At 48.8% G+C, this 25181-nt stretch overlaps 1 protein-coding gene across 1 annotated transcript in view; it reads right to left on the bottom strand.

Annotated features, from left to right (window-relative positions):
- Nucleotides 1-25181, bottom strand: part of ZNF618 (zinc finger protein 618) — an 86343-nt gene that overhangs the window by 34446 nt on the left and 26716 nt on the right. The window contains exons 5-9 of the mRNA XM_040083409.2: nt 22920-22958; nt 12719-12802; nt 7056-7145; nt 4878-4955; nt 3811-3900 (exon numbers count right to left, since the gene is read on the bottom strand). Of these exons, the coding sequence (XP_039939343.1) occupies nt 3811-3900; nt 4878-4955; nt 7056-7145; nt 12719-12802; nt 22920-22958 (381 nt within the window). The remainder of the gene's footprint in view (nt 1-3810; nt 3901-4877; nt 4956-7055; nt 7146-12718; nt 12803-22919; nt 22959-25181) is intronic.

Here is a 25181-nt window from a genome sequence, read left to right as displayed (position 1 = left end):
GGCAGGGTCTGTGTGGAAACCAGCTGTACTACCAAAATGGCAGCTGCCTTAATGAAACACTGCATTTAAGCACTTTGGATGAACAAATTGTATCCAGCATGCATCCAATATGGAAAGGAATCGAGCAGCAAGCCTTGATGAACTTCCTTGGGCATCTCAGGTGTCAGGGTGGGTGTAGGTCTGTCTGTCCCCCGGAGAGCCAAGAATGATCCCAGAGATGGCACGGTCCATCCCACAGACCCTGAGAGAAGTGAGCAGGGCCCAGGGGTGACAGCCAGCTTCAATCACGAGTCCAGGTCATCAGGAAGGTCACGGCAACAAGACAGGTGTGCAGCCAGGTTGGCAAGTCAATCCACAGTCAGCAGCAGGATCAGCTCTGGTGAGTTAACCAGGACCAGTGATCCTCAGCGAGGTCCAGGCTGCCCAGACAGGGTTATCAAAGTGGGAATGCAGCTGTGGGTTGGGGTACAAACCCATGGGACCCACAGCCAGGCACGGGCACATCCACAACTGAGCTGAGACCAACATCCTACAGAGCGGCTCAGGCAGGGTGTGTGGCTCAGAGCTGGGCCAGAGCAGGAGGGTGGCTGTGGGCCTTTCAGAGCTCTGAGTACTCTCAGGGCCTTGACATCACTTTAGATTTCCATCCTGGAAGCAGAGCTATGGAGAGCTGTGCTGGTTTTACTGCCCTCTCCCCATATGTCCATGACCCAGGAGACTGAGGCCGTATCTGCAGGTACCAGGCAGAGGTGAATGCTCACTCCTGAACCTGACACAGCAATCTCAATCCCATTCCTGGTGCATTTATAGCCAGTTCACATCCCAGGTACCCCAGGTATTCTCTGCATTGCAAACTCATCACAGAGTCACAGAATCTCAGACTGCTTTGGGTTGGAAGGGACCTTAAAGATCATCTTGTTCCACGCCAGCCATAGGCAGGGACACCTTCAACTACCTCAGGGTGCTCCAAACCCCATCCAGCCTGGCCTCGGGCACTGCCAGGGATCCAGGGGCAGCCACAGCTTCTCTGGGCACCCTGTGCCAGGGCCTCACCACCCAATTCCAAACTGGGTACTCAAGAGTCTCTTCCCGAAATCCCATCTAACCCCATGGCTTAACAGCGTGAAGCCATTCCCCCTGTTCTGTCACTTCATGCCCTGAATAGTCTCTCTGCATCCTTCTGAGCAATCCCAACAGCCCAGCCCCAGCAAACGTGGTTCAATCAGCTCCATCTTACGGAGCAGCCAGAGCCTAAAGGAGGACAGAAACATCTCTGAACCCTCCCCCATGAATCTCCATTCAGAAATGTTTCTGAAACTGGGACAATGAATGTGCCTACAATCCACTTTTATTTTTTGGAAATGGCCTCTGACAGCCTTCTTCAAAAGAGTGAATATGTTGACTCTTTTAAAGAGTCATAGCCCAGTTCTAATCTTATGAAAAAGCCCCTACTCCTCACACAGAAAAGGGAACTTTGGAAGGATACATTTGGCATTAACAATTCCAGGGAAGCCCACAGCAGAGCTCATTTCCCAACAGCACTGGCCAGAAATTATCCTGCAAGATGCTATTGAATCTGCAGGATATCATTCCTTGTTTTATCCATTTTCAACGACTTTTCATTCCTTGGGACAGAAGATCAGAAACACAGGCTCTGGAAGGGAGGCTGGCACTCAAGCAGAGACACAGAAAGCCAAACTGGTGATGCTGAAGGGCTTTCCTCACCCATTCCCATTATGACTGAATTTTCAGCATTTGCCTTATAACCAGAAGAATGAGACCAGGCTAAAGACAGTCTCAGCTTTACTTCTTCTGACTGCAAGGACCCAAGAAAAGCCAGCAGTGCTTTTCAAAAGTCAGGTGTTAACAGCTGCCTCACAGGACCTTGGATTTTGGGAAGAACAGAGTCTAAGCAGTAGACAGGTGTGAGGATGTACTGGCCAGCCTGCATTGGGAGCTCATCATGCCCTCCCCTGTATCCTCATCAGGGTTAGTGGCTTGTCATTGTAAATCATAAATCTGACTGGTCATGGGAACTAGGAGAGGAAAAAAAGGTTAAAAAAAAAAAGGAAAAAGAAGAGTTTATGGGGAGGGGGGTTAAACCTTATGAAAACACTATCTTGATCTTATCTTGAGTTAAAAATGCTTGAAAGAACTGGAAACCCAACTGCACAGCTCAGGGCCTGCTGATCTAGCCTGCAGCAGGGGCAGCTTCTTTTCTTTTGCTGCAGATACCACAGTGCAAGAATGCCTTCAAGCCCAGCACTCAGAACATGCCTCCTCCTCCAGAACTGCCAGGAGTCACACAGCATCAGGCAGGAGCCTGAGCTGCCTCTGCCAGGAGAGGGGCAGGGCCTGTGGGGGGCCACTGGAACTGCAGGCCCTCTGCAGGCACACTCCTCACAGACAAACACAGCTGGGGTTTCTTTTCTGTTGGACTGCCTGCACTGGAACCAGCAGCTCAGCTCTTACTACAACTGGTTGGGAAGGTGGAAAGACATCAGTGGCAATAAATCCCCTTGAAATGAGAAGCACTGGGAGGGTAAGAATTAGCTAGAGCTGAGCAAAGCCCCAGTGCTCACAGTACACAGCTCCTGAGCTCTGTGCAGGGGGAGCAGAGACCCCAGAGCCCTGCTGTCCAAGGGCCCCTCCATGGCAGAAGATGGACACACTGCTGGTCACCAATGGCTTTGCTGAGGGCTGAAAACACCTCAGTGACGAGGTGGAACTTCCAGGGGCAGGAACCACAGGAATAACTGTACTGTGTGCAATCAGAAGCACTGGGGCAGGTCCTTCAGCAGATGGCAGATAACAAGATTAACTTTTTGCTGGTGATGTTGGACATGTATTTTATGCCCTGCACCTTCTGCCATGGTCCATATCTAATCTTCGGAGAACCTGCATGGCAGCTGTCGAGAGCCACCAAACCTTAAAAGTGACAGTCTGAGGGACCACGTTCCCATAAACTCAGGGGTGCCACATTTAATCCCTCAAAAACCCGATTCCAGGTGATTTGGGGGTGGAAGCGCCCCCTGCGGCCTGCTGAGCTCGGCTCATCCCTCCTCTCCATCATCCCAAACCCCGGAGCAGGACACCGCGGGCACCCAGCAAAGCTCGGGGCAGTGCTGGGAAGGGAGCAGGAAGTTCAGCTGTAAAAAACTTCTCTGCAGACTTTTAAAGTATTCAAATCCAGCAGGAAGCAAAAATTTCTCTCAACACGTTTAGGGAAATTTTGCTCTGAATTACACTGAACTGCTCATTAAAGCCTCCCCTCTGTGAGGGGAGAGCAGACCACAGTGCTGTGCAGTTTGCTGACAACTGCCTTGCTCTGAACTCCCTGAAATAAAAAATTTATTGAGTGTGATTTAGTAGCAAGCTGCTGAGGTCATTTAAATGATTTTGAAACCAGTTTTTACTCACTGCTTGAAATAATTCTGTAGAAGCCCATAAGAAAGATGCTTCTTCCCTAACACGTATGTTTGGTCATTATTTAGGGGAGTATAAAAATGTTGTGCATCGCTTCAGTTAAACAAGAGCCTAAACCATCAACCCCACATGGAACATGTAGAATTCCATGGACTGGGGTAGGAGCTCAGAGACATTCCAGACCTAACAGTGTCCCTGTGAGAGGGGATCCCAGCTCAGCTTTACAGCGCCCTGGTCAGCACATGATCCGTGTCCTGCCCGCTGCAATCCCACAGCTCCAGTGGAAGGATCCCCAAGAGTGAAGCCTCTCCTGCCAGCCTGGTGCTCCCCACAGCCCCTGGAGGTGCCAGTCTGCATCGGGCCAGCCCTGCAGCAGATACTCACTGATGGGGGCATGCAGAGCCACGTGCTCTTGGTAGGGAGTGTAGTACTTGTACTGCTTGCCGCAGAACTCACAGGTGTAATTTCCAGTTTCTGTGAAATGAACAGGGACAAAGGTCAGGAAGGAGGGCAGCCCTCTCACACAACCCCCCCCGTTTCTTTTTACAGAGAAACTGGTCAGGTGACACAAATATTCCTCATGCATGTGGAACTCGCCTGCCCTGTAATCCACTCGTCCTTTTCCCAAAAAAAGAACCAGTCCAAAACAGAGGGATGGACCATGCACATAAAGTCCAGTAGAACTGAACATGCTGCAGATGATTACCCCAAAATTACAGCAAGTAAGTGGCAAAACAAGGGAGAGATTCAGTTCTGAAGTTTGTATTACAGATGACAGTTCTGTCCTCTGGTTACAGAAAAGTCTGGGATGTGTGGGCAACAGCAACAGTCAAACCAGGAAATGAACAGTCAAGTTCAAGTATTAGAGAATTTTTATCTGGGATTGTTCTCTTGCAGGAGAAGAGGCTTTTCTGGAGTAACTGTGCTCATTCCTGCTTTGGGCATACTGGAAATAATGGAGCGTAACCACACACACCTCCTCCTCCTCTTGCCAGGGAGTACAGAACTGGCACCAACTGCAAGATGAAGGAAAATCCATGGGTAATCAATTGTTTCAAAAATGGAAACTTCACAGAAATGCTTTGGCAAAACCCGGTGTTCTCTCTGTTTCCCTCTGCTCTGATTGGGGACCCACCACAAAGGCAGTGTGAATGGATCACCTGCCAGCTCTCAGTGCACCTTCAAGTCCTCTCCCATCCCTGCCACTGCTTTTCCCCTGAACTCCCTCCCCCTTCTCTTTGCAGAGCTCTTGAGCAGAACACATCACAAAGCTGCAGTTCTTAGGGCCAGGGCTGCTGGTGTTTGATGCTCCTTTGAGCCTGAACATACCTGTGAGCAACCAAATCCCAAGCCCTCTATGTAATTCAGTGCTTCCTGCTTTTTCTAGAGGTACTGAGGCAGGTGTGAACCCCCGAGCTTTACTTTTTATTTGAAACAATAACAACTCTTACTTGGCCCAATCTTCTGGAAGGGTTCGGGCTCCTCCTCCTTCACCTCGTCAGCAGCGATGACGGCCTGGTCGTAGGGGTCTGCAAGAGAACAGAACCAGAGGACAGCTGACAACACCTCAGCTTTGCCTTCTACAGCTGCATGGGCACTGAATGCTCCTGCACCTGTAATCACATTTCCATCTGTAACAGGACTGGAAGACAGGAATTATAAACCGGTGACCCCTCTTGTCTGACTCGTCCCTCCTCCTCCTCAGGTGCCCCAGGATTACCCCTGCTCCCAGCCACTAACAGGCCTTGTAGGAATTAATGTTTAAAAAACACAGGGAAAAACTGAATTAACACATTGCAAAGTCTGATCCATATTTCCTGATTTTCTTCCAGGGAATCTCCCTTCTAATGCTGCTGTACTGGCTGACAGTGGGCACGGCAATGCAGTCTGCAGGCACATCACCTAACAAACACCCACCTGGGACCTCTACCAGCTAACTGCACAGCTAGCAACAAATCACAACCCAACCCACTTTAGAGAAGGATTTGGTTTATGCCTTGAATAATTTACAAGATCACCAAAGACATGAAACACCTGCTTCTTTGATTGTCTCAAGCCTGACCAAATGTATTTACAACAAAAGCCTGGTATCTGGTAGGGCTGGGCATCAACCTACTGGCTGTAGACACTGGGGAGGGAGAGAGGATGCTCCCTGTCCCGCTGCAAAACTCCTTTGCCTCTTACAAGTTCAGAATCGACCTGCTGTGTCTGAACCACTGAATGTTTGAAACGGTTTGTAAAATAAAGCACACAAAGGAGCTCGGCTTACCTGCCCGGTTTTCTGGGGCCCCTTCCACACTAAAAACTAACACAGAATAGAAGAAGGAGGGGAAGAAACAAAACAGAAATTAAATCCTCTTAAATGGTCTTGTTTTCCTCCTGCATTTCACATACTGCTGCAGCGCATTTCAGCCCCACTGAATAAACCAGGCTTTGTGCCCCAGTCCCTCCTCTTCCCAGCAGCATCCTCACAGGACCTGGTTGAGCATGCCCAGCCCTAACACACACAGATGCTCAAGGCCTTTGTTCTGACCCTGACACGGCCCCAGGTGAAGTTCAGGTGCACAGCTGCCTCACCCCTGCGTGTGCTGGAACACAGCAGCGCCAGGGAGGTGCTGGGACAGTCCTTGCACACACATGGAGCCATTTCCAAGCCCTCTTGTGGCCCTCGGCAGAGCTCCCTGAGACATTTCTGACTGAAGCAGCCACATTCCCCTCACAGTGACTGTCAGTGCCACTAATTTTCTTCTGGCTCCCAACAGGAGGAAGGGAGCTGGCAGCGGGGCCCTGCAGGAGAACACTGGCTGTTCTTAGAGGACGTTCAGATGTCCACACATTCCAGGTAAACACAACCATTTTTTTGGACAACCATGTATTGTGAAGAACCACTTGCTTTTCTGTGACAGTCCAGTCATTCAAAACCTGCTGCTCTTCAAGCAGTCTCTTTCTAGAACTCTCCTTGGCCAAGTGAGGAACAGTACTGACAGGCTTGCAGCACACACTGGGAAGGTCTGGAGTGTCTGTGGGCTCAGAGCTGTAGATGTTCAGTAAGCAGGGGCAAGCCAGCATGTTGATACTTCATTTCCCCCAGTGCAGAATAAAGAAACACTGCTTCTGGCAGTGGGTGTCTTGTTTCTGTCCAGGTGTCACCAGCCTAGGCCAATTTTACAGTCACAGAGGAAAAACTGGCCTTTAAGGGCCACTGAAAACTCCATCAGTTCACTACCACAGTGACTAACAAGAACGAAACATTTCCCAACTCTGAAATCTGAAATACTTCACGGAGAAGTGTGTTGGGAACAAACCAGTAAATTCAGAAACCAAAAAGCAACCAACTTCCTCCCAGCAAAGAATCACACTGACCCTTCACCTTGAGGCACTCAGTCCCAGGATCTCCATCCTATAACCATGAACTTCACACATTTCAAGGTTCCCAGGTCCCAGCACAGGTGTTGTTTTGATGCACACAGAGAGAATCAGACACAGCAAACTCCTTCCTGCAGTGCCTGTAGGCTGTGCCTCCATGGCAAAGACAGGCCTGCACACCACACGCTCCTGCAGAGCCACATTCTGCTTCCCAAGGGCTTCTCAGCCTACTTCAGGTGTCTGAGTGTCAAAACATTACTCACCATCCACAGCATGTAGGTCTCTGTGCTCTTGGAAGCAGCTATAGTATTTATATTTTTTCCCACAAATGTCACACGTGTACCTAAAATTGTCTGTAGGGAGAAGAAAACAGACAAGTTTAGAAACTCTGAGGTGAAAGGCAAGCACTGCAACCACACTGTTCAGTCAGGCACCCCCATGCACTGGCACATCCCACGTGCTCTGCCAGGTCTCTAAGGCACACAGACAGCCACTGCCTCACAGTGCCCCCCCTGCCCCACACTATATGGCTTGGGGCATTTTCTGATTTAGTTCCTCTTCACACAGCTCTGCTCTCCAGGGCAGACCCCCCAGACATCACAGCAATGAGCATGCAGGGCAGCAGGCCCTGCTGGCATCTCCTTTGGAAGTTCAGGGCTCAGCAAGTTCAGGGACAAGCAGGTGTTGGTCAGGATGGAGACAAAGGGGCAGAACTAAACACAGAGTATGTGTATGAGCTGTTAGAAAGCAAAGCCTTAATACACCACCTCTAACGTGGACTGGATGTGAGCACACACCTGCTCCTCACTGCTCCCATTTACTGATTCCCAACTGCATTCAGGACTCTGTCAGAACCAACAAACCCAGGAGAACCAACAATTCAAGGCATGCAGGACAGTAAGGTGATGCCTTGTTTTAGCTTTCACATTTTTCAGATTCTGTTCTGCCTAGGGGTGCAGTTCTGAGCCTCATATTCAGTGTTAGTAAGCTCTCTTCACAGAGCAGGTAGACAAAACAAATCCTTTTCCTGCTGGAGACCAAGGACAACTGTTAAAAGTTTTCAGCACAAACAACGGTGGACTGAAGAGAGAAAACAAGAAGGATGGGACTTCACAACCTGAAGCTGTAATTGGACAATTGAACCCAATATGCAAGTGGACCAAAACTCATAAAAGTGTGAGACCTCGTGACCGGTCATCCATTTTTGTGAACACTTTGGGTCCATCTTGGCTGTAGCCCTGGCCAGGCTCTTGTACTGCCCAAGGTGTACCCTTAGAGCCCTTTTAACAAATACCTACTTTATTCTCTTAGCTCTGTCTAGTCTCTGTTCCACATCAGCCTTCCCAAGGCATCAAAGGTGCTCAGTGAAGGGAGGACTGATGAAGCTTGGTTTCATATCCATTTGATCCCTATACCCCATCACTTCATCCCAGCATCAACCAACCCTTCACCACAGCTGTGTGGGGTAAACAGATGCAAAACAGCTCCAAGTGTTTATGAATCTGGTTTGTTCTGAATGGGGATCAGTGACTTTAGCTCAGCTATCACAGCTGTGCAAGAGGAGGATTTCCCTGGTCAGCTTGGTGGGGTGTTCTTCCCTCTGCTGCCTGACACACCCTGGAGTACAGACTGCCCTCCCTGAGCAGTCACCCCACCTGTCAGACGACCGATGGCTTGGTGCTGTGAGCCCATAGCGAAGTGGAAAACATTATAAAGTCCATGGCAAACACAGTGAAGCACATCGCTTTGTACAGCCACAAAGGAACTCAGAATCAGAGTGTTTCCTTCCCAGCAGAAGCAAGGAGTGGAGGCAGCAGCTCCCAAGGCTCCACAGAGGATCTGCCATTCAGTAAGATCCCCTCCAGCAGTGTAAGTTACATCCATGTATCCCTACCATGAGCAAAGTTAAAGCCTTGATTTTACTTCTTCCATGTTGTGTTCAAACACACCAGACTGTGCACATTAAGTAAGCTTTTATTTTACCTCTCCATCACTTTACTTTTAAAACTACTCCATAAAATTATCCATAAGCTACGATATATTGGTACAGTGTAATCACTCACTTGGGTTCACCACTCAGTCCAGCAGCACATGGGGTTCAGCACTAAATAAAGGATCACTGTCGCCCTTTAATCAGAGTGACTGTAGAAGTTATGATGACCTAGCAGAGAAAAATGCCAAATCTAAACGGTGTTAAACAGCTGGGCACTGGAACTTTACCTCTGAGACTAAAAAATATTTGTATCTTAATTAGAGCACAGCAGTGCTAAACTAGGGTTAAGGGGTTCTTAGAAGTCTAGGCTGGACAAGCAAGGAGAAAGGGTCTCACTGCACGGACAATGCATGGCTTGAGGGAGAGAAGGAGCAGCAGAACACACCTGTGAGAACATTCCAGTGGCAAAAGCACTAGCAAGTCACATTTAACTGTGTTTTTTCCATTATGTGATCTTGTGCAGGCTCCTTCTGTGGTCACACAATGGTGCTGAGGGACTCCCTCTACCCTGGGCCCTCTCCCACAATAAAGAGGATCTAATGATTGCTGCTGAGTATCTGTGTTGCTGTTGCAAAAACTCCCCAGTCAATGAGCAAGTCAAGTAGCAGAGAAACTCCTAACTTGGTGTCAGCAGTCAGTCCCACCTCGATGACTGTCCTCAAACCAAGGAATCAACCTCCTTTCTGAAGTGCAATGAGCTCTACAGGACCAACTGAAGACTAACTCTTCAAAGGAGTCCCAAAGACCAGACACTTTCACATTCAGAGAACAAAAACTATTATGGCCTTAAGTTTGGAAGAAAAGAGCCCAGTAAATAAGACTTGTTAGAACAGAAGAAAACTAACTAACGCACCATTTCACAGGCCCAGGCACAGCCCTGTGGTCCCTGTCACACAGTGGGGATCTTACTGTCCCCAGCAGAGCCCATGCTGGGTGGGCACTTCTTCCCCGGCCGGTGCAGGAAACGTGGAACATGGAACAAGTGTAACAGCACAGGCCAGGAGAACAGGGGTTTGCTTGTGTTGTTAGGGGCCTGTCCCTACAGGCAGAAGGATCTCCAGGGATTACAGAGAAGTAAGAATTTGTTCCAGCTGGTCCAGCTTGGCACTGACCTCCTGGGCTCTGTAGAAGAGAACATCCAGCAAAGAGTGCCCAGCCTCAGAGACAGGAGCTTTACAGAGAATTCACACAAAGGACCAAGAGCTGCCCATGTGCAGGTGAGCTTTATCTCTCTGAACAGTCCCTGTTCAGGCTGCTTCCAAGAGCCAGACCTTCTCCTCCTTACCCAGTAAAGCCATCTCTGCTAACAGCCCTTGAACATGTCCAGTGCTGACCCAGCAGACACTGCTTTCTTAGCAAGAAACTCTCTGGGCAGAACTAGCTCTGCAGTACCACTTAGAATCACAGAATCTCCTGGGTTGGAAGGGACCCACAAGGATCAGACACCCCAACAATCTCAGAGCATTGTCCAAACGCTTCTTGAGTTCTCTTGGGCTGTGACCACAGGGAACCTGCTCCAGGGCCGTTTTCCTCCTACCCCAAGGTATCCAGCTGGGACACAATATCCAGTACAATATCCAGTACCTGTAACACAGCTTGCCATGGGAGGAGCTGCAAGGGACTCCAGGTGCTGAGCTGTGGCTGCAAGCCCACTGAAACCCATCCCTAGAACTCTGGAGAGGTGGATCTAGACAGAGACAAACACTACCCAGGCAAGTTTGCTCAGATTCAAACTCTCTGCTGTCATCAGGGCTCCACCTTACGGCTCCACTCAAAGCACAACCACCAGCAGGCACTGTTAGTGCAGGGAAGGACACCCCTTAGCCCCCCAGCACATGGGTTCAGAGCTGCCCTTACTGGCATTCACATCCTTGCTGCCAGCTGAGCAATCACCCTGCTGCAAACACAGACCTTCAAAATACTCCAAAGACATCTGGTCAAACCCCAGACTCCAGCATCATTCCTCATGCTCAGGAGCCTTTCCAACAGGAGCAGGGATTCCAGAGAGAGGTCTAGTGAGTACCAGCTGTACTTATTTAGTCAGTTCACAATTCACCTCTAATACACAGGCCAAAACAGAGCACCTCAAATTGCTAGTAATAGAAAAGGCAAGGTGCAGCCACGTTTCAAGGCAGCTCCTCAGCTATAAAGGACTGACACACTCAGATGGCAAATGGGCAGGTTTTTCAAGTACCTCAAGAAATAACCCCACAGGCCCTGAAAGAAGTTTTGACCCTTCTGCTTGCAAGTGCACCCCAAAAAAAGAGAATGAGCTGCTCTTCTCTCCCATTTCCAGGAGCTGCTGCCAGCTGGCCCCTACAGTGTGTCCAGCATTCACTGGCCTGGCTGAACTCCCTCCCCCAGGGCTGAGCTCAGCTCTTTTCCCAGATCCTGCATTCAAGATTTTGAGAATTTTTGTTGGTTTGATTCACACAGTCCCCAAAGAAGGAAGCACATATTTCATTTTGGCAGAAAAGAGAGGGCAGAGAACTCATGCCCAGCAGTGACAGCCAGAACAAGGCACTGCTTTCCTTAGGACACTTTGCCTCAGTGGATTTTGCTTTAGAAACCCAGGAAGGGAATAAGAGCAATTAGAAATGTGTTGAAAGGTTGAGAGCTCTGTACCACTAAAAATACAGCTAGAAATACAGATTACCTAACTTGCCCTCCTAAGTGCAGGAATACCACAAAAGCCGGGCACAAACTGGTTCCCACTGGGCTCCAAGAGCTCTGCACAGCATCCCAGAAATCCAGACTGGGAACAGTCCCATCCAGCTGATATCCCTCCAGTGTGAAGTGTCCCAAACAATGGGCTCTCCTCACAGCAGCTGCAGGAGCTCCTCAAGGACTTATCCAAGGTGAAGAACAATTTTCATCTAGCCCAGAATTCACACTGAGCTTCCAAATGGCAGAAGCCACAAAAAGCACTTGATAGAGGAGCTCTCTCAGGAACTGGAACTCTGCAGATACCCTGCAATCCTATTGATCCTACTCTTGCAGAGCACTGCCTAGCACAGAAACAGCTGCCTAGCAGGGACAGCCTCCACATGTGGAAAGGCAAAACTGCTGAATGCAAACAGATCACAACAGCCTGCTAAATTCTTCCTAATATCCAGAAGTGCTGCAGGACTCAGTCAGGATAAAAGCATGAAAATTAGAAGAGAGCAGTCTGGACAGCACTGCTTGTTCTGCTCCATGATCGGGGTGGCTCCTTTGCACCAGCAGGTTTGGAAATGGCAAAGGAAGCACGCAACATAAGGAATTCTACTTTAAATCATACATCCTATGACAATTCCACATTTCTCATTCACCTTGGCAAACAAGGTTTCCCAAACATAAAGTCCAGGAGCAGCTTTTAAAGGGGAGGGGCTGGATTTCTTACTGCAATACATTTTTGTCACGTCTCTATTTGAGGCTGTGATGTTTCTGGCCCCAAAAAGGCTTTCTGAGTGGGACTTAAGCGACCACAAAGGATCAGCATCATCCCTCCAGCTTTGGGCAGTGGATCACAGGACAGTCAATGACATGCTCTGATCCTCGGTTTCACATTCCTTGTTTCCTGAAAATCTGCTGGCAGATGCTCAAGTCCTGCTGATGACCAACTCAGAGGGCTGGAGCTGGGGAATGGCTCTGTGGCAGTACCTGGAAAAAGTATCACCTTTCCTGGGATACCTGCCTCAGTGGAAGGAACCATGAGCAACGCCAGCACTCTTCAGGAACAGCCAGTCCCCATGACTAATCCACCTGATGCAAAGAAACAGGAAAGGATGGCATTTTCTGAGGAACATGCTGCATGCTTCCTGCTGGGAAACAGCTTTTCAAGCTGTGTCCAGGGCACACTCTACCTGAGCAGCCTCCCCAGAAGACCCAGAGTGCAGCTACCGCTTCCTTACAACACATCAGGGAAAAGAACAAAACATCTGGGACCCTCACTTGTTTCTGTGGATTCCACCCAGGGCAGCACAAAGACAGCTCTGGAGAGAGGCTTCTTCTCCCTTTCCGCAGCCAGAGGGGCACCTAGATGGAAAGGAACACATTTATGGCTTCCTAAGCTGGCAGGACATTCCCCGCGCAGGCTCACACACAATTCCTTTGAGCTGAGCCTTTGGCATCGTTTGCGGATTCCTTCAGGACTGGCAGGGAGGAGAGGCAGAGTCACGGCTGCACACACCTCCCTCTCCTCCCCACTGAACTGTGCCTTGCACACAGCTTACAACTTTACAGCAGCATTTTACAGCCAGGGACAGAGCTGCCAGTAAAATCAGCTTCAATTGACATCAGAACTCTACTTAAAGGTGTCTAATGGCAAAATTCCTTGAAAAGGGAGCAGGACTGAGCCCAAAGTCAGCAGCAAACCCATAAGAGGATTTAAATACCCAGAGTTACATTAGTAAGGATTAAATAATAATAAAATCCAGAATTCTGGAAAGGACAGAAACCCTCACACACAAAGGCACAAGCCAGATCCTAAGTGGGGGTAAGGAAAAGATTTTCCCTGTGGGAAAACTATTCCAATATCACTCAGTTCACAATGATTTACTTCCTTCCCACAAACATTTGGCCTCTGTCAGGAACACAGGAGACATCAAGGAACACATTGGATTAACACTGTGCTTCCCATGCTTCAAAAAGGGGTGTCCTTGGGATGCACACTGCCAAGCCAGGAATAATCCCAAACCCTCACACTGAGGGGCCAAATCCCTTGAAATTACCCCAAAATTGCTGCAAGGTGCTAGCTCACCTTCCAGCTGGCAAGGGGCCAAACGACAGGTGAGAGGGCATGGAGCCACAGGCTCATGATTTCCTTCTCCATGAAGGATTCCAGGGCCATTCCAGCTCCTGAGAAGAGCTGCTACAGGTGCAGTCAGGAGCTCCAGGGCTGAATTCACCTCACAGCAATTTTTAAGCTTTTAAGTAGGTGGCCAGAGGAATTTATAATTTCTGTGATACTTTATTGAAACGGCGTGTCAGCTGAATGTATCTCAAAGGAGATTTAAATGCACACCCCATCCAAGCCTGGATGTAATCTCATCAGGTTTGGAAACTTGATGCCAGACTACCAGGAATTTCCCTGCAGAGGGGAATATATTCATTTAATTTCTGAGAGAATGAACCCCTGTTCAGAATATTCTGATGGTCACAAACTCATTTTAAAAAATGTTTTGGGGAAAAGGTGTTTTGGACACTACTCACTGGATGCTGAGAAACAAAAGACATTCTCAGGATGTTACACATCATTCTCCCTCAGTTAAAAGTATGCTCAGGTTGAATCCAAACAGCAAACATTAGCCATTTAAAGAAAAAATATGAATATTTTACGATTATCCCCCAAATCAGCCTCATAAAGCAGGAAACTGAGGCTCAAAGACAGAATTCAGACACATGAGACAATGTAACAACATGAGCAAATCATGTCTCATCCTGCCTCATTCTGGTGTCACTTCAGGGCAGGATTGGGCTCTTTTTTTGAAAAGTCAAAGTGTAAATAAGGTAAGATAAAGAATGGTCTAATCAGTGTCTTAAGGTGTTACTCCCAGCAATCTGACAATGAACTACCTCGACCTGCACAATTAAAAAAAGAAGTCTACTTGAACCTACGTAACCTGTAAATGAGGGAGGATTTCTCTTTCTATCAATAAGGATCCAAAGTTCCATGTCAAGTGAAAAAGTCTATTCAGCCCACACTGTGAAGTTCTGTATAATACAATAAAGACAATTTTATTTTAAAGTCCCTTCTGGAGTTAAAATGGTTTGGCTGGGAACACACCACTCATCTGTCTCACAACTGCTTGGATTAAATGACGTAGCACTGAGAGTTTCATAAAAGAAAAGCAAACCTCCTCCAGACTTTTCCCTACTCATTTGTCCAGGACTAGAAATTCTGTTCTTACTGGGATTTCTAGATGGGAATTCACATGGATTATCACTGCCTGGTTTCCAAAGTGGAAAGAAGTTAAATAACTGAGCAGCATCGAAGAAGAGATCTTGACTCCATAAAACCTCTTAATGAACAAAATGAAATGAAATTAAGCCGGGGGGATGCAGGACCCTCCTCTCCACAATCACCCAAGGTAATCAGGAATGCCAACCCTTCTGCTTAGGCTGCAAGGAAAAGGTGTCAGGAAGGTGACCCCTGTATTCCTCTGCCTTTCTGGTTATGAAGATCCTTAGGAGGGAAGCCACTGAGAATTAAAATACTTAAAATACTGAAGGTGTACGGGTTTGTTTGCTATTCAGGTTCAACAATGCTGAGATGCCAACGAGCAGCTGAACAGAAAAAGGTCAGGCTGAAAGAAGAATTTAGAATAATCACTGGCACAGCTGTTGTACACTTCCTTGTTGCTAAATTCCAACCCACACTGGAAGATGAAAAGTGCGTCCCTCACTGGATATACCAGGTATGTATTTCTGCCCTCAGTAAAACTCTCCTGGCATCTTGAGGACAAACTGAGGGATGACCAGAACAGTCTGAGATTACTAAAATTCTTATCCTCTTTTTATTGAAATAAATATATTTCTCTATCATTTTCTTGCCTAGGAACTTTGTAAGAGATTTGTTTCCAAGTATTAACATCTAGATTTCTGTAAACATGGGCAATTTGGGCAGCATCTGAGAAAGAATTGCATCTTAGCAATTTTTGGTATAAGATCATCTGAAGATCACAGAATTACAGACAAGTTGAAAGCCTCCTCTTCTAAAATCTCTGATTAAAACTAACCAGAGAGACACTGCTCCTCTGCAGAGCTACGGAACTGCAGGACTTGCAGAACATCAAACCCTCCAGTGTGTGTCCTGCTCCTGAGCACATCTTTGAGACTTGGATGGAAACACACTAGATATCTAGAAACTGTTTCCAATTTCACTCACTTCAGACAGAGGACAGGTCACAGAATTACAAAATATTCTGGGTTACAAGGGACCCAGAAGAATCATCAGCCCAGCCCCTGTCCCTGCACAGACACCCCCTCAACAACCCCACCCTGGGCATCCCTGGCAGCGCTGTCCAAAGGCTCCTGGAGCTCTGGCAGCCTCGGGGCCGTGCCCATTCCCTGGGGAGCCTGGGCAGTGCCCAGCACCCTCTGGGGGAAGAACCTTTCCCTGCTCTGCAGCCTGAGCCTGCCCATATCTTGGGGGTAAGTATCTCCAATATCTCAGGTTTTAAACTCAAAATTTCTTCACGTTGCAAATCCCTGAACTAAGATTCTTATTATTTTCTTAATTCCTTCTCCTGCACTGAAATTTATCATCCTTGGTCTCAGTCCATTGGTCACTTACATGTGGAGATGAACATATTCATCTCCTTGTTTGGCAAATGGGAATCTAAAGAGACTTCACCTACTCAAAATGCGAACACATTATGAAAATAAAATCCATTTCTACAGTTCTCCCCAAGGAGCAGGAGAATTATTAAATAAGAGCACTGGGAAAATGAATCAGGCAGTTGTAAATGGGTCACAGGTCAATGTGGTGGCTGCATGTGGATGTGCACACACAGCATTCACTGTATCACACTTTTCACTGGGGAAGGTGTCAGTGAGCACAACAAAGCAACTCCCTGGGGTTGCTCTGCTATCCCACAGAAAAGTAAAAGAAATCAAGTTACATATACTTTAAGGCAACATTTATGTTGCAAATTAATCAAGAAACAGAGACGCTAAAGGTTCTTCCTCAACCGTAAGTTAACACCAGCAAACCACCTCCACATCTTCCCATCCCTGTCAGAACATTACAAACACCATATCCTGTATGAGTAAGGTGTGGGCAAGAAAACCTTAATTTTGACTATATTAATTTCATGGTTTAAATTCACAACCCTCCAAATGTTTTTGCACATGCAAGGCGTTAGCACTGTGCCTTCACAGCTAACATTTGCAAGGCATATTCCAGCCCACATCCCTGCTTCTAACCTTTCACTGCTTTTCCAAATAAATCCTTTCTCAGGCTGAACTTTCTCACACTTAGTCAGAGCCCAAAGGGGCATATGTTTTTAAAAGATCAGATCAATCATTTTTATATGGGGTTCTGAAATATTTACTGGGTATTCAATTTTGGAAAAAAGTAATACCACTTTCTTTTTTTCCTCAGTGAAGGAAACTGCAGTGGAGACACAAATGGATGTACACCCGTGCCCAGGTGATGAGTTTGAGGGCATCTGGCTGAGAAAGAAAATGTTCTGTTTGCTGCCTACATCATCATTAGACCCAGTGAATATTAGTGACCCCCTCCCACCAACTGTCCTCTCTTAGCCCAGTACCCAGGGACATACAATAAGTAAATATGGGCAACTACAGATGGGGAAGAATAAAGTAAAGCCAGGATGTATTTACATTAAATATATTTTATTAAATTTTCAAAAGTAGTTCTTCTGAAGTTCATTTTGGCACCCCTTGCCATCCTATTTATCCTTAAATGCAGTTTTTTTTAACCCTGTGACACTGAAACAGGTGCTGTGCACCCCTGCCTTCCTCAGGATTTGCTCCTGAGCTGCTCCTCACGCTGTGTGGTGACACTGGCTGACAAATTCCACATTTTGGTTCTCCCGCAGCCTGAGGGTGGTCTGAAACACCCGGATATATCCTAACCTGAGATGGTATTTGTGATTTTCAAAAACTTCTTTCAAGCAAGGAAAAGGGATCAACACAACAGAAAGGCCAAGAGACACAAAGAAAAATCAGGCTGTGTTCTCTGCGATCCGCTGGGGTTTTGTGGGATGTGACCCCGGAGTTTGCAGTCTGTGGGGCTGGTCATGGTGAGCATTAATGTTCTCTGACAGCTGCTCCTGTTTATGTCAGGATTTAAGGCACGAGAGAAGGAGGGTGTCAGGGATGCTCTGGGCTTACAGACAGGATCTGTACACTGGGCTCTGAAGCATCTCCCAAAACGTGGAGGTGTAACTGAAGAGCCGGGCAGGATTAACCTGCTGGCAGGCTGAGCACTGGGATCTGCTTCTGAGAAACAGCACAAAATCCAGCTGTGCCCCTCGAACAGAACTGCATGTACACAGGAGCAGGAAATGGAGACAGAAAGGCCGGGATCTACCAGCAAACAACCATTAGTGGTCTTCCAGCCTCCAGCAAATGTCCCTGAACTGCCAAAGTAACAACTGCAACACCCCAGGAATGGAAGCAAGCGGAGCAGCAGAAGCAGCTTGTGGAGCTGGTTTTCCATGTTGTTTTCCTGCCCATCCCCCGGATGGTGTCACAGTACAGCCTGGGAACACAGCCTGCCTTAAACTGCAACTTGCTTATGATGGTCCTCAACAAAGGTGTTACCAGGGAAAAATCACAGTACAACCCCCACTGTCAGCAAGCTGTCCTGATTAAGCCAGGCTGACTGACACACTGGAGATCAAGGCTCCCAAAAGCACCACATCCTGATTCTTCCCACTTTTAACAGTACTTTATTTAAAGAACACAGGAATGGCAGGCTTCTTCCCTACAATATCAATCAGCACTGCTGCGCCAGACTCAGGAATTCTCCCCTGGAAAGAACACTAGATCCAGTCCCGGATCACTGACCAGACATCCCTGAAGTTAATGTATCAGCAGTACTTTGAGATACCTTCAGCTTTGAGCATTCCTTCCCTACCCACTTCCCTGTGCATTTTCTGGTTTCTTTCCCAGGGCACAGAACTGCAATCCCAGGGTTGTGTCCAGCATTAACTAGGCTGCAAGCCCAGGGACCTGCATTTTATTCCACTGACACTCACTTGTCTGTTGCCTCTGGCAAGTCACTTTTTTTCCATCCTGCTGCCTCCTGCCTGCCTGCAGAATTCCCAACTCCTCTGGGAAGTGGTCTGAGGCCCAGCCAGGCAAAGGGCTTAGAACTGCTATGGACTGGGAGCACCACCTGCTGTATCTGTTCACTTTTGGTATTTTGGTATTGAAAGGCCATTGCTAAGGTGAAATGAGGCAAGTGTCATATTAACATTTGCCAGAGCAACCTGAGTTCTGCCCTGGGCTGCTCTGAAGAGGCAGAGCACTGTAAGAAAGAGAAGCAGTGAGCAGGCACAGCAAAGTTCCAGTGCCCACGCGCTCTCAGGTTAACTTCATGGGCAGCCATAAAACTCAGCTCCCCTTCAAGCTCTGCAAGCCAGTTATGGTTACTCTGAAGGTGTCCTTGTACGTAAGCTCCTCTTTCCTACAGAAAAGGATAGTATCACACTCCAACTGAATATTCCAACCCCAGAACCAGAATCCCAGACAGAGTGGGGTTGGAAGGGACCTCTAAAAATCACTTTGTTCCACCCCTGCCATGGCAGGGACACCTCCCACTGTCCCAGGCTGCTCCAAGTTCCAATGTCCAACCTGGCCTTGGGCACTGTCAGGGATCCAGGGGCAGCCACAGCTTCTCTGGGCACCTTGTGCCAGGGCCTGCCCACCCTGCCAGTGAACAATTCCTGCCCAATCTCCCATCTAACTCTGCCCTCTGTGACTCTGTAGCTGTGTCTCCAGCCTGGGACACATGCACTGAACACAACCCACTGGACACCACCCACTGAACACACCCCACACCCTGGCACAGTGCAAACACCGGCTCAGGTGAGAGGAGTTGCTGCCTCAGCCGTGCCCCTGCCCCTACTGGGCTCTGGACCCCCTCTTGCTCCTGGGTTTATTCAGTGACCTGTCCAGGTGCCAAGAATGTCCTATGGAATGTGAGCAGCAGGAGGGAGACTGTTTGTTCCAGTTTGTAACTCCCCTACACATGACTGGAATTCCCATGGAGGATGAGAGCACAAACCCAGCCCAAACTCCTTCTCTGAGGACTTCCCAGAGTCTGGAGCAAACCCCACAGGCACATGAGCATCTCAGAAAAGACCTCCAGAGTCTTCTGTGGGAACAGTCAGTTACCCAGATGTCAAACTAGCCACAGCTGTCTAGGAAAAGATACCAGATAGACTTTTTTTTTTCCAAAATCACCCTCTTCTCTTCCTTGTCCCTGCCAGTTAAAGTTGGTAGCAGTCAGGCAAGTCTCTTTAACACATTAGGACTGTGAGTTGCATTGTTTCCTTCTCCCTCATGTAGGAATTCTGGTCTTGGACCCTGAGCCAAGGCTAGAAAAGGAGCTCCCAAAGCCATGCAGCAGTGTCCCTGTGAGCACATCCCCTCCTCACTACCAGAGAGCTGTGGCTCTTCAAGAATGGGTCCAAAAAAATAAAGGGAGTCCCAGAGAAACCATCTATCGACTATAAACCCCAAAGGCTGAAAATAACCAACTAAATGCAACAGTTTTTCCTCAAGGGAGTCTTTAAAGTGCTTTCCCAGCTGGAAAGTCTAAACACCACTGCCTCCTCTTTAGGCAGGCAGCGAACAAACAACAGATCTCAGCTGAGTCCCAGCTGGCCCCACAGATCCCTTCCTCCCAGGAAGAAAAAAGGCCAGAATGGGCCATCTCCCAACAGCCCCTCTGGCCACAGCCCCTCACACCTGAAGGCAAGGGCACTAATGGAGTAATATGTGGTTATGTGAACTAATCCAGGGCCCCACTGCTGGTCAAGGGACTCCTCACTCACAGGTTCAGGATGAATGCAATTCATGCCCCACAGAGAAGCACAGGAGAGAAAACCACACACCTTCCTGTATCCGTTAAATACTGAGAAATTTTGGGAGAGGGCAGCAAACCATGCCTGCAGAGACCATGAATGCAGAGGTTCCCAATGAGATAGAAATAGCAGTGGAAGATTGGAACAATGCAGACATCTGTAAAAGAGAGGGTGTAAACAGCCAGATAGGGTCACAGAGGAACAGCAGTGCAGCAGCAGGCAAAGCAAAAATAGCAGGAAAGGAAAGATAAATAAAAAATTCCTAAAATATATGAGAGGCAAACAGACTGACAAGGAAACAAGAGAGCCATTGAGTGGAAAAATGAGAAGAGACGTGTAGAAGCAACTAGGGTAGGCCAGGGATTTAATCCAGCCTTAGAGCGGAAGGCACAGAGAGGAAAGAAGAGAGCGGAGTTGTTTTACTGCAGTAGGAGGAGGGAAGAAGAAGATGACTGTCAGGAAATTACAACCATGTGCGCTTAGGCACAGCAGCACCGGCCCAGCCACCTCACATCCACTCTGCAGGACAGGTGACATGTCCAGCCTGTCCCTCCAGTAGGGCATGGCCATGGTGCATCCTTCTTTCCCTTTCCCAGCCCCACCAATCACTATCTCCCCATTCTGGTGGCTTGGTTTTGCCTCCATCGTTTTCAGCTAGATGAGACTATTTTGGGATATGAGTGTGGCAGGTAAAAACAGGGTCAGTAATTCCTGCATGGGGGATGGGGCTGGACCCTGCATGAAGATGGAAGCAGTTCTTGCCCCTCCTACATCTCCTGCGCCACCACAGCAACGTTTTGGAATCCTGGTGTAGGGAGCAGCTGCTTCTCGCTGTTCTCTCCCAGACTTCTGCCCATGATGTTCCTTTCTCCCCTTCTCTCCATGACCCAGACACCACAAAAGAGGCATTTACATCCACAGAAATCCTTCCATAGCTCCAACAACATCGAGGCTGCCCACACAGCAAAGGTGTGAGCCCTCATGTCTTTTTCTCTCTTCACACCTCACTCTGCCCTATCTTTTCCTCCCACAACAGGTGGGGAGAAGCTGACTTACGGAAAAAAATAAATCTCCCTTTGCAAAGGTGGTTCCCAAGCTCTGGCAAAAGTAACCAATACCCAAACAGCAAGCCCAGGAAGCACACAGCCTAGCCCCAGAACATAGCAGTGCCTTCCAGCAAAATTCAGAGCAAGGGAGCCAGGAGATGAGCCTGTAAAGCCTCAAAGTAAGTAAAACACCAACAGGCAGCTGAACAATGACAGAAAGAGAGACACCAAAGGGAGTGACAGGAACCTGGGAAGGAGTTTCCATGCCCTGCACAGAGCTGCACTCTGTCAAGGGAAAGGCTCAGCTGCAGAGCCCATCTGTCCCTGCGAGCAGTACACTGATGTGGGAAGGCTGCTTGCTACTGAGATGTTTCAGCTCGGGGCTGAGGATCTCTGTTCTCCACCTGCAGTGAAGTCAGTCCTGCTTCCTTTTGCAGACAGAAAGCCAAGACCCCCCTAGGCTAATGCCAATTGTTCACCTATCACAGAACACGGTGAAGAAAGAAAAGGTGGTCTGGTCGTACTTTTTATTTTTCTTTACTATTTATCTAACGTTTCTATACCACCCAGGGTAAGTTTGGCGCTTCCAAGCTGCCGTCTGCAACCACCAATGGTGAGAACTTACCTTTCCAGTGGGAATCATGGCTCTCACCTAACACAGAGCAAAACCCAGGTGGGCAGAGACCTCAGGAGATCTTTGGTCTGACCTCCTGCTCAAAGCTGAGTCTACTCCGAGCTCAATCCTGATTACTCGGGACTTTACCCAGGCTGGTTTCGTAAAGCCCCAAGGATGCAGGACACACCTCCCTGGACAGTCTGCTCCACAGCAGGAGGGAGTGCTTGTCCTTCAACGCAGTCTCGACCTCTCCTCACTTCACGCCTATTTTCTCACAGTTCTCCGGTCACCGCGAACTGCTGGGCTCCATCTTCCCACTCACCCCTCACAGGGGCCATGAATCTCTCCCCACCTCCCTCTGGTGCTACTTCTCCCACAGCTGCCCCGGCCCCCTCTCCTCAGCCCTGGGCCGGCTCTGGCTCTCCCCGGGGCTGGAGCACACACCCCAAACTGCAGTTAGGGCTTAAAGATCATACGGCTGGACGCCGCTGGAGAGGCTGGCAGTGCCCTGCCCCTCCCCGCCAGAGGAGGCAGAGAGAGCTCTGCTCATGGTCCCCCCACAGCGCTCACCGGGCAGCGCTTGGGGCACCGCGCTTCCCTCACGGCGGGGGGACAGCGACAACCGTGGGAGCTGCTGGGTCGTGAGGCGCCACGCCCCGAGAGACGCCCCGGGCCCTGAGGGGCGGCCCCGCCGTGCCGTGAGAGACCCCGAGCCGTGCCGTGAGAGACCCCGAGCCGTGCCGTGAGAGACCCCGAGCCGTGCCCGCGGCCCCGCCGCCTCCCGCGGCCGCCATCTCCGCGGCGGGGCTGCCCCCTGCTGGCCGCCTGCGGTAATGCCCTGCCGCAGCCGCGGCCCCGCGGGGCCCTCAGGCCGGGGGACCCCTGCGCTGCCCCGCCACACCCGGCCCCTCGCGCCCCGCTGTACTTACTGCCTTGTGAGGCTCCTTCCCCTGAGGCAGCTTCGGTGTCTGCAAAGAGAAAGAGCTGCGCTTAGATCCGCCGGCCTTGGCCCCCACCACCGCCTCGCTCGTTCCCTCGCTCCCTTCTCCGCGCTCTGCCCGGCCCCTCGCGGGACGGAGCGGGCGCTGAGGGGCTCACCGGCGCTGTGAGGCCGGACATGGCCAACAAAGGCTCGTGGTTAAAGCGCAGCTGCCCACACTCATATAATGGTCTCGGCTGGAAGGGACATTAAAGCCCATCTCCTTCCACCCCAGCCATGCCAGGACACCTCCCACTGTCCCAGGCTGCTCCAAGCCCCAATGTCCAGCCTGGCCTTGGGCACTGCCAGGGATCCAGGGGCAGCCACAGCTGCTCTGGGCACCCTGTGCCAGGCCCTGCCCACCCTGCCAGGGAGCAATTCCTGCCCAATCTCCCATCCAGCCCTGCCCTCTGGCAGTGGGAGCCATTCCCTGTGTCCTGTCCCTCCAGCCCTTGTCCCCAGTCCCCCTCCAGCTCTCCTGGAGCCCCTTTAGGCCCTGGCAGGGCTCTGAGCTCTCCCTGGAGCCTTCTCCAGGTGAGCACCCCCAGCTCTCCCAGCCTGGCTCCAGAGCAGAGAGCTCCAGCCCTGACAGCATCTCCATGGCCTCCTCTGGACACATTTTAACAGGCAAGTGCTGTGAACCCAGGAGAGCAAGCAGTGAACAGCACGCCCGGCTCAGCTCCCGTGGGATTCGGCACAGTTGGCTCCGCCACCGTGCCTGCCCACCACAGGCAGCGATGGCAAAGCCTCCACAAGAGATCGGCCACAGCAATTCCCCCAGAGTGATTCTGTCCTGGTCTTACTGAAGGCAGATGTGAAAAGAAGGGAGAAAAAGCTGCCTCCACTATCATGTGTGGGACTGCAAGAAGCACAGAGCAGAGATCATGTTCAAGCCCTAAATGAATGCAACAGGCGAAGCTGCCAGCTGGAAAACAAACCCCAAAGTTACAAGTCAAGGATCATAAATGATTAGGATTTCCAAGCCAGTTTGAAGTGTTTCATATTCATCCTAAATTATATATACTGTTTGTCACATTATCTAATAACATAACTGCGTTGCAAAATATTCCATATGTCTGTTGGAATGATGCTTGCACTGCACACCACAGCTGCAGAATGGCACAGGGTTTTTGAATTTAAAATTTTCAACCTTAAGTAATGAGCACTGTTTGCATTTAGTTTCCTTATTTCTTAAAAATAATAAAAACAAATTATTGTGGGTTTGTGAATTAGTACATTTCTACTTGATTAACCTGCCTGATTAGATCATTTTTCTAGGCAATGGTATTAATTTGGCACAACTTCATACACTCAGGGGCCAGATCAGAAACCCTCAATATCAGATGCAGAACCTGACAGCAAAGCCCAGGATTTTTCCACAGCTGCTACTTGTTTGAATTCCCACCCACCAGTCAAGGAAAAGCAGCGCAGCACAATAGATTTATGCAAAATGCTGTCCTGGTGTTCACAAGCAATGGCATAAACAAACCATAAAAGACATGCACTATTTAAATAGCTTTAAAAAGTATTTTCGTCAAATTTAACAAGAATCAGGCAACGCACAAAATTTGAGGAACAGCCATTTCTGAACTGCGTCAACAAATGTTGTTACTCCTAGTCATAAGACTAAAGTATTCATGAATTAAAAAATGACCAACTAAAAATCCCCTTACAGCCCACTCTATATCACCTTTGAGGTCAGACCAAGTAATTACAGTTGTGAAACAAAAGATGAATTTCTGAGAAAGTTGCAAAAGTCAGTAAGAATAGGGAGGTGGGCAGGGAAGCTGGAAAATGCCAGTTAACTCTGTGTCCCAATAAACTTTCTGCATTTCATACAAGTATCTGCTTCAGACTGAGAAATGTGCATGAGAAAAATGGATCTTGGGATGCAGGGCAGAGGGCAAAAGATCTCCCCAAAATCATCTGATCTTTTCAGTAACAAATAAACAAATGAACCCCAACTTTCTATAACTCAGGAACACCATCTCTCCTCAGGGATGGTTATTCATCTATTAGTTTTCTACTCCTCACCTCAAAATCCTTTCAGTGACAGAACCGCTTTAACTCAGACTCCAAAAAATGTGCGCTTTGGAAAAAAGTGTTTTTCCATATTCACCATTTGAATGAGTCACCTTCCTTTTCATATTTTTTGAATTGAGCAGAACCCATTCTTGGAAAACATTAACCTGAAACTTGAAAAGCTTTGAGA

The sequence above is a fragment of the Hirundo rustica genome, chromosome 20 (assembly GCF_015227805.2).
Source record: "Hirundo rustica isolate bHirRus1 chromosome 20, bHirRus1.pri.v3, whole genome shotgun sequence".
Lineage (NCBI taxonomy): Eukaryota > Metazoa > Chordata > Aves > Passeriformes > Hirundinidae > Hirundo > Hirundo rustica.
The sequence above is the reverse complement of the archived record's forward strand: the minus strand, read 5'-3'. Positions and strand labels throughout refer to the sequence as shown.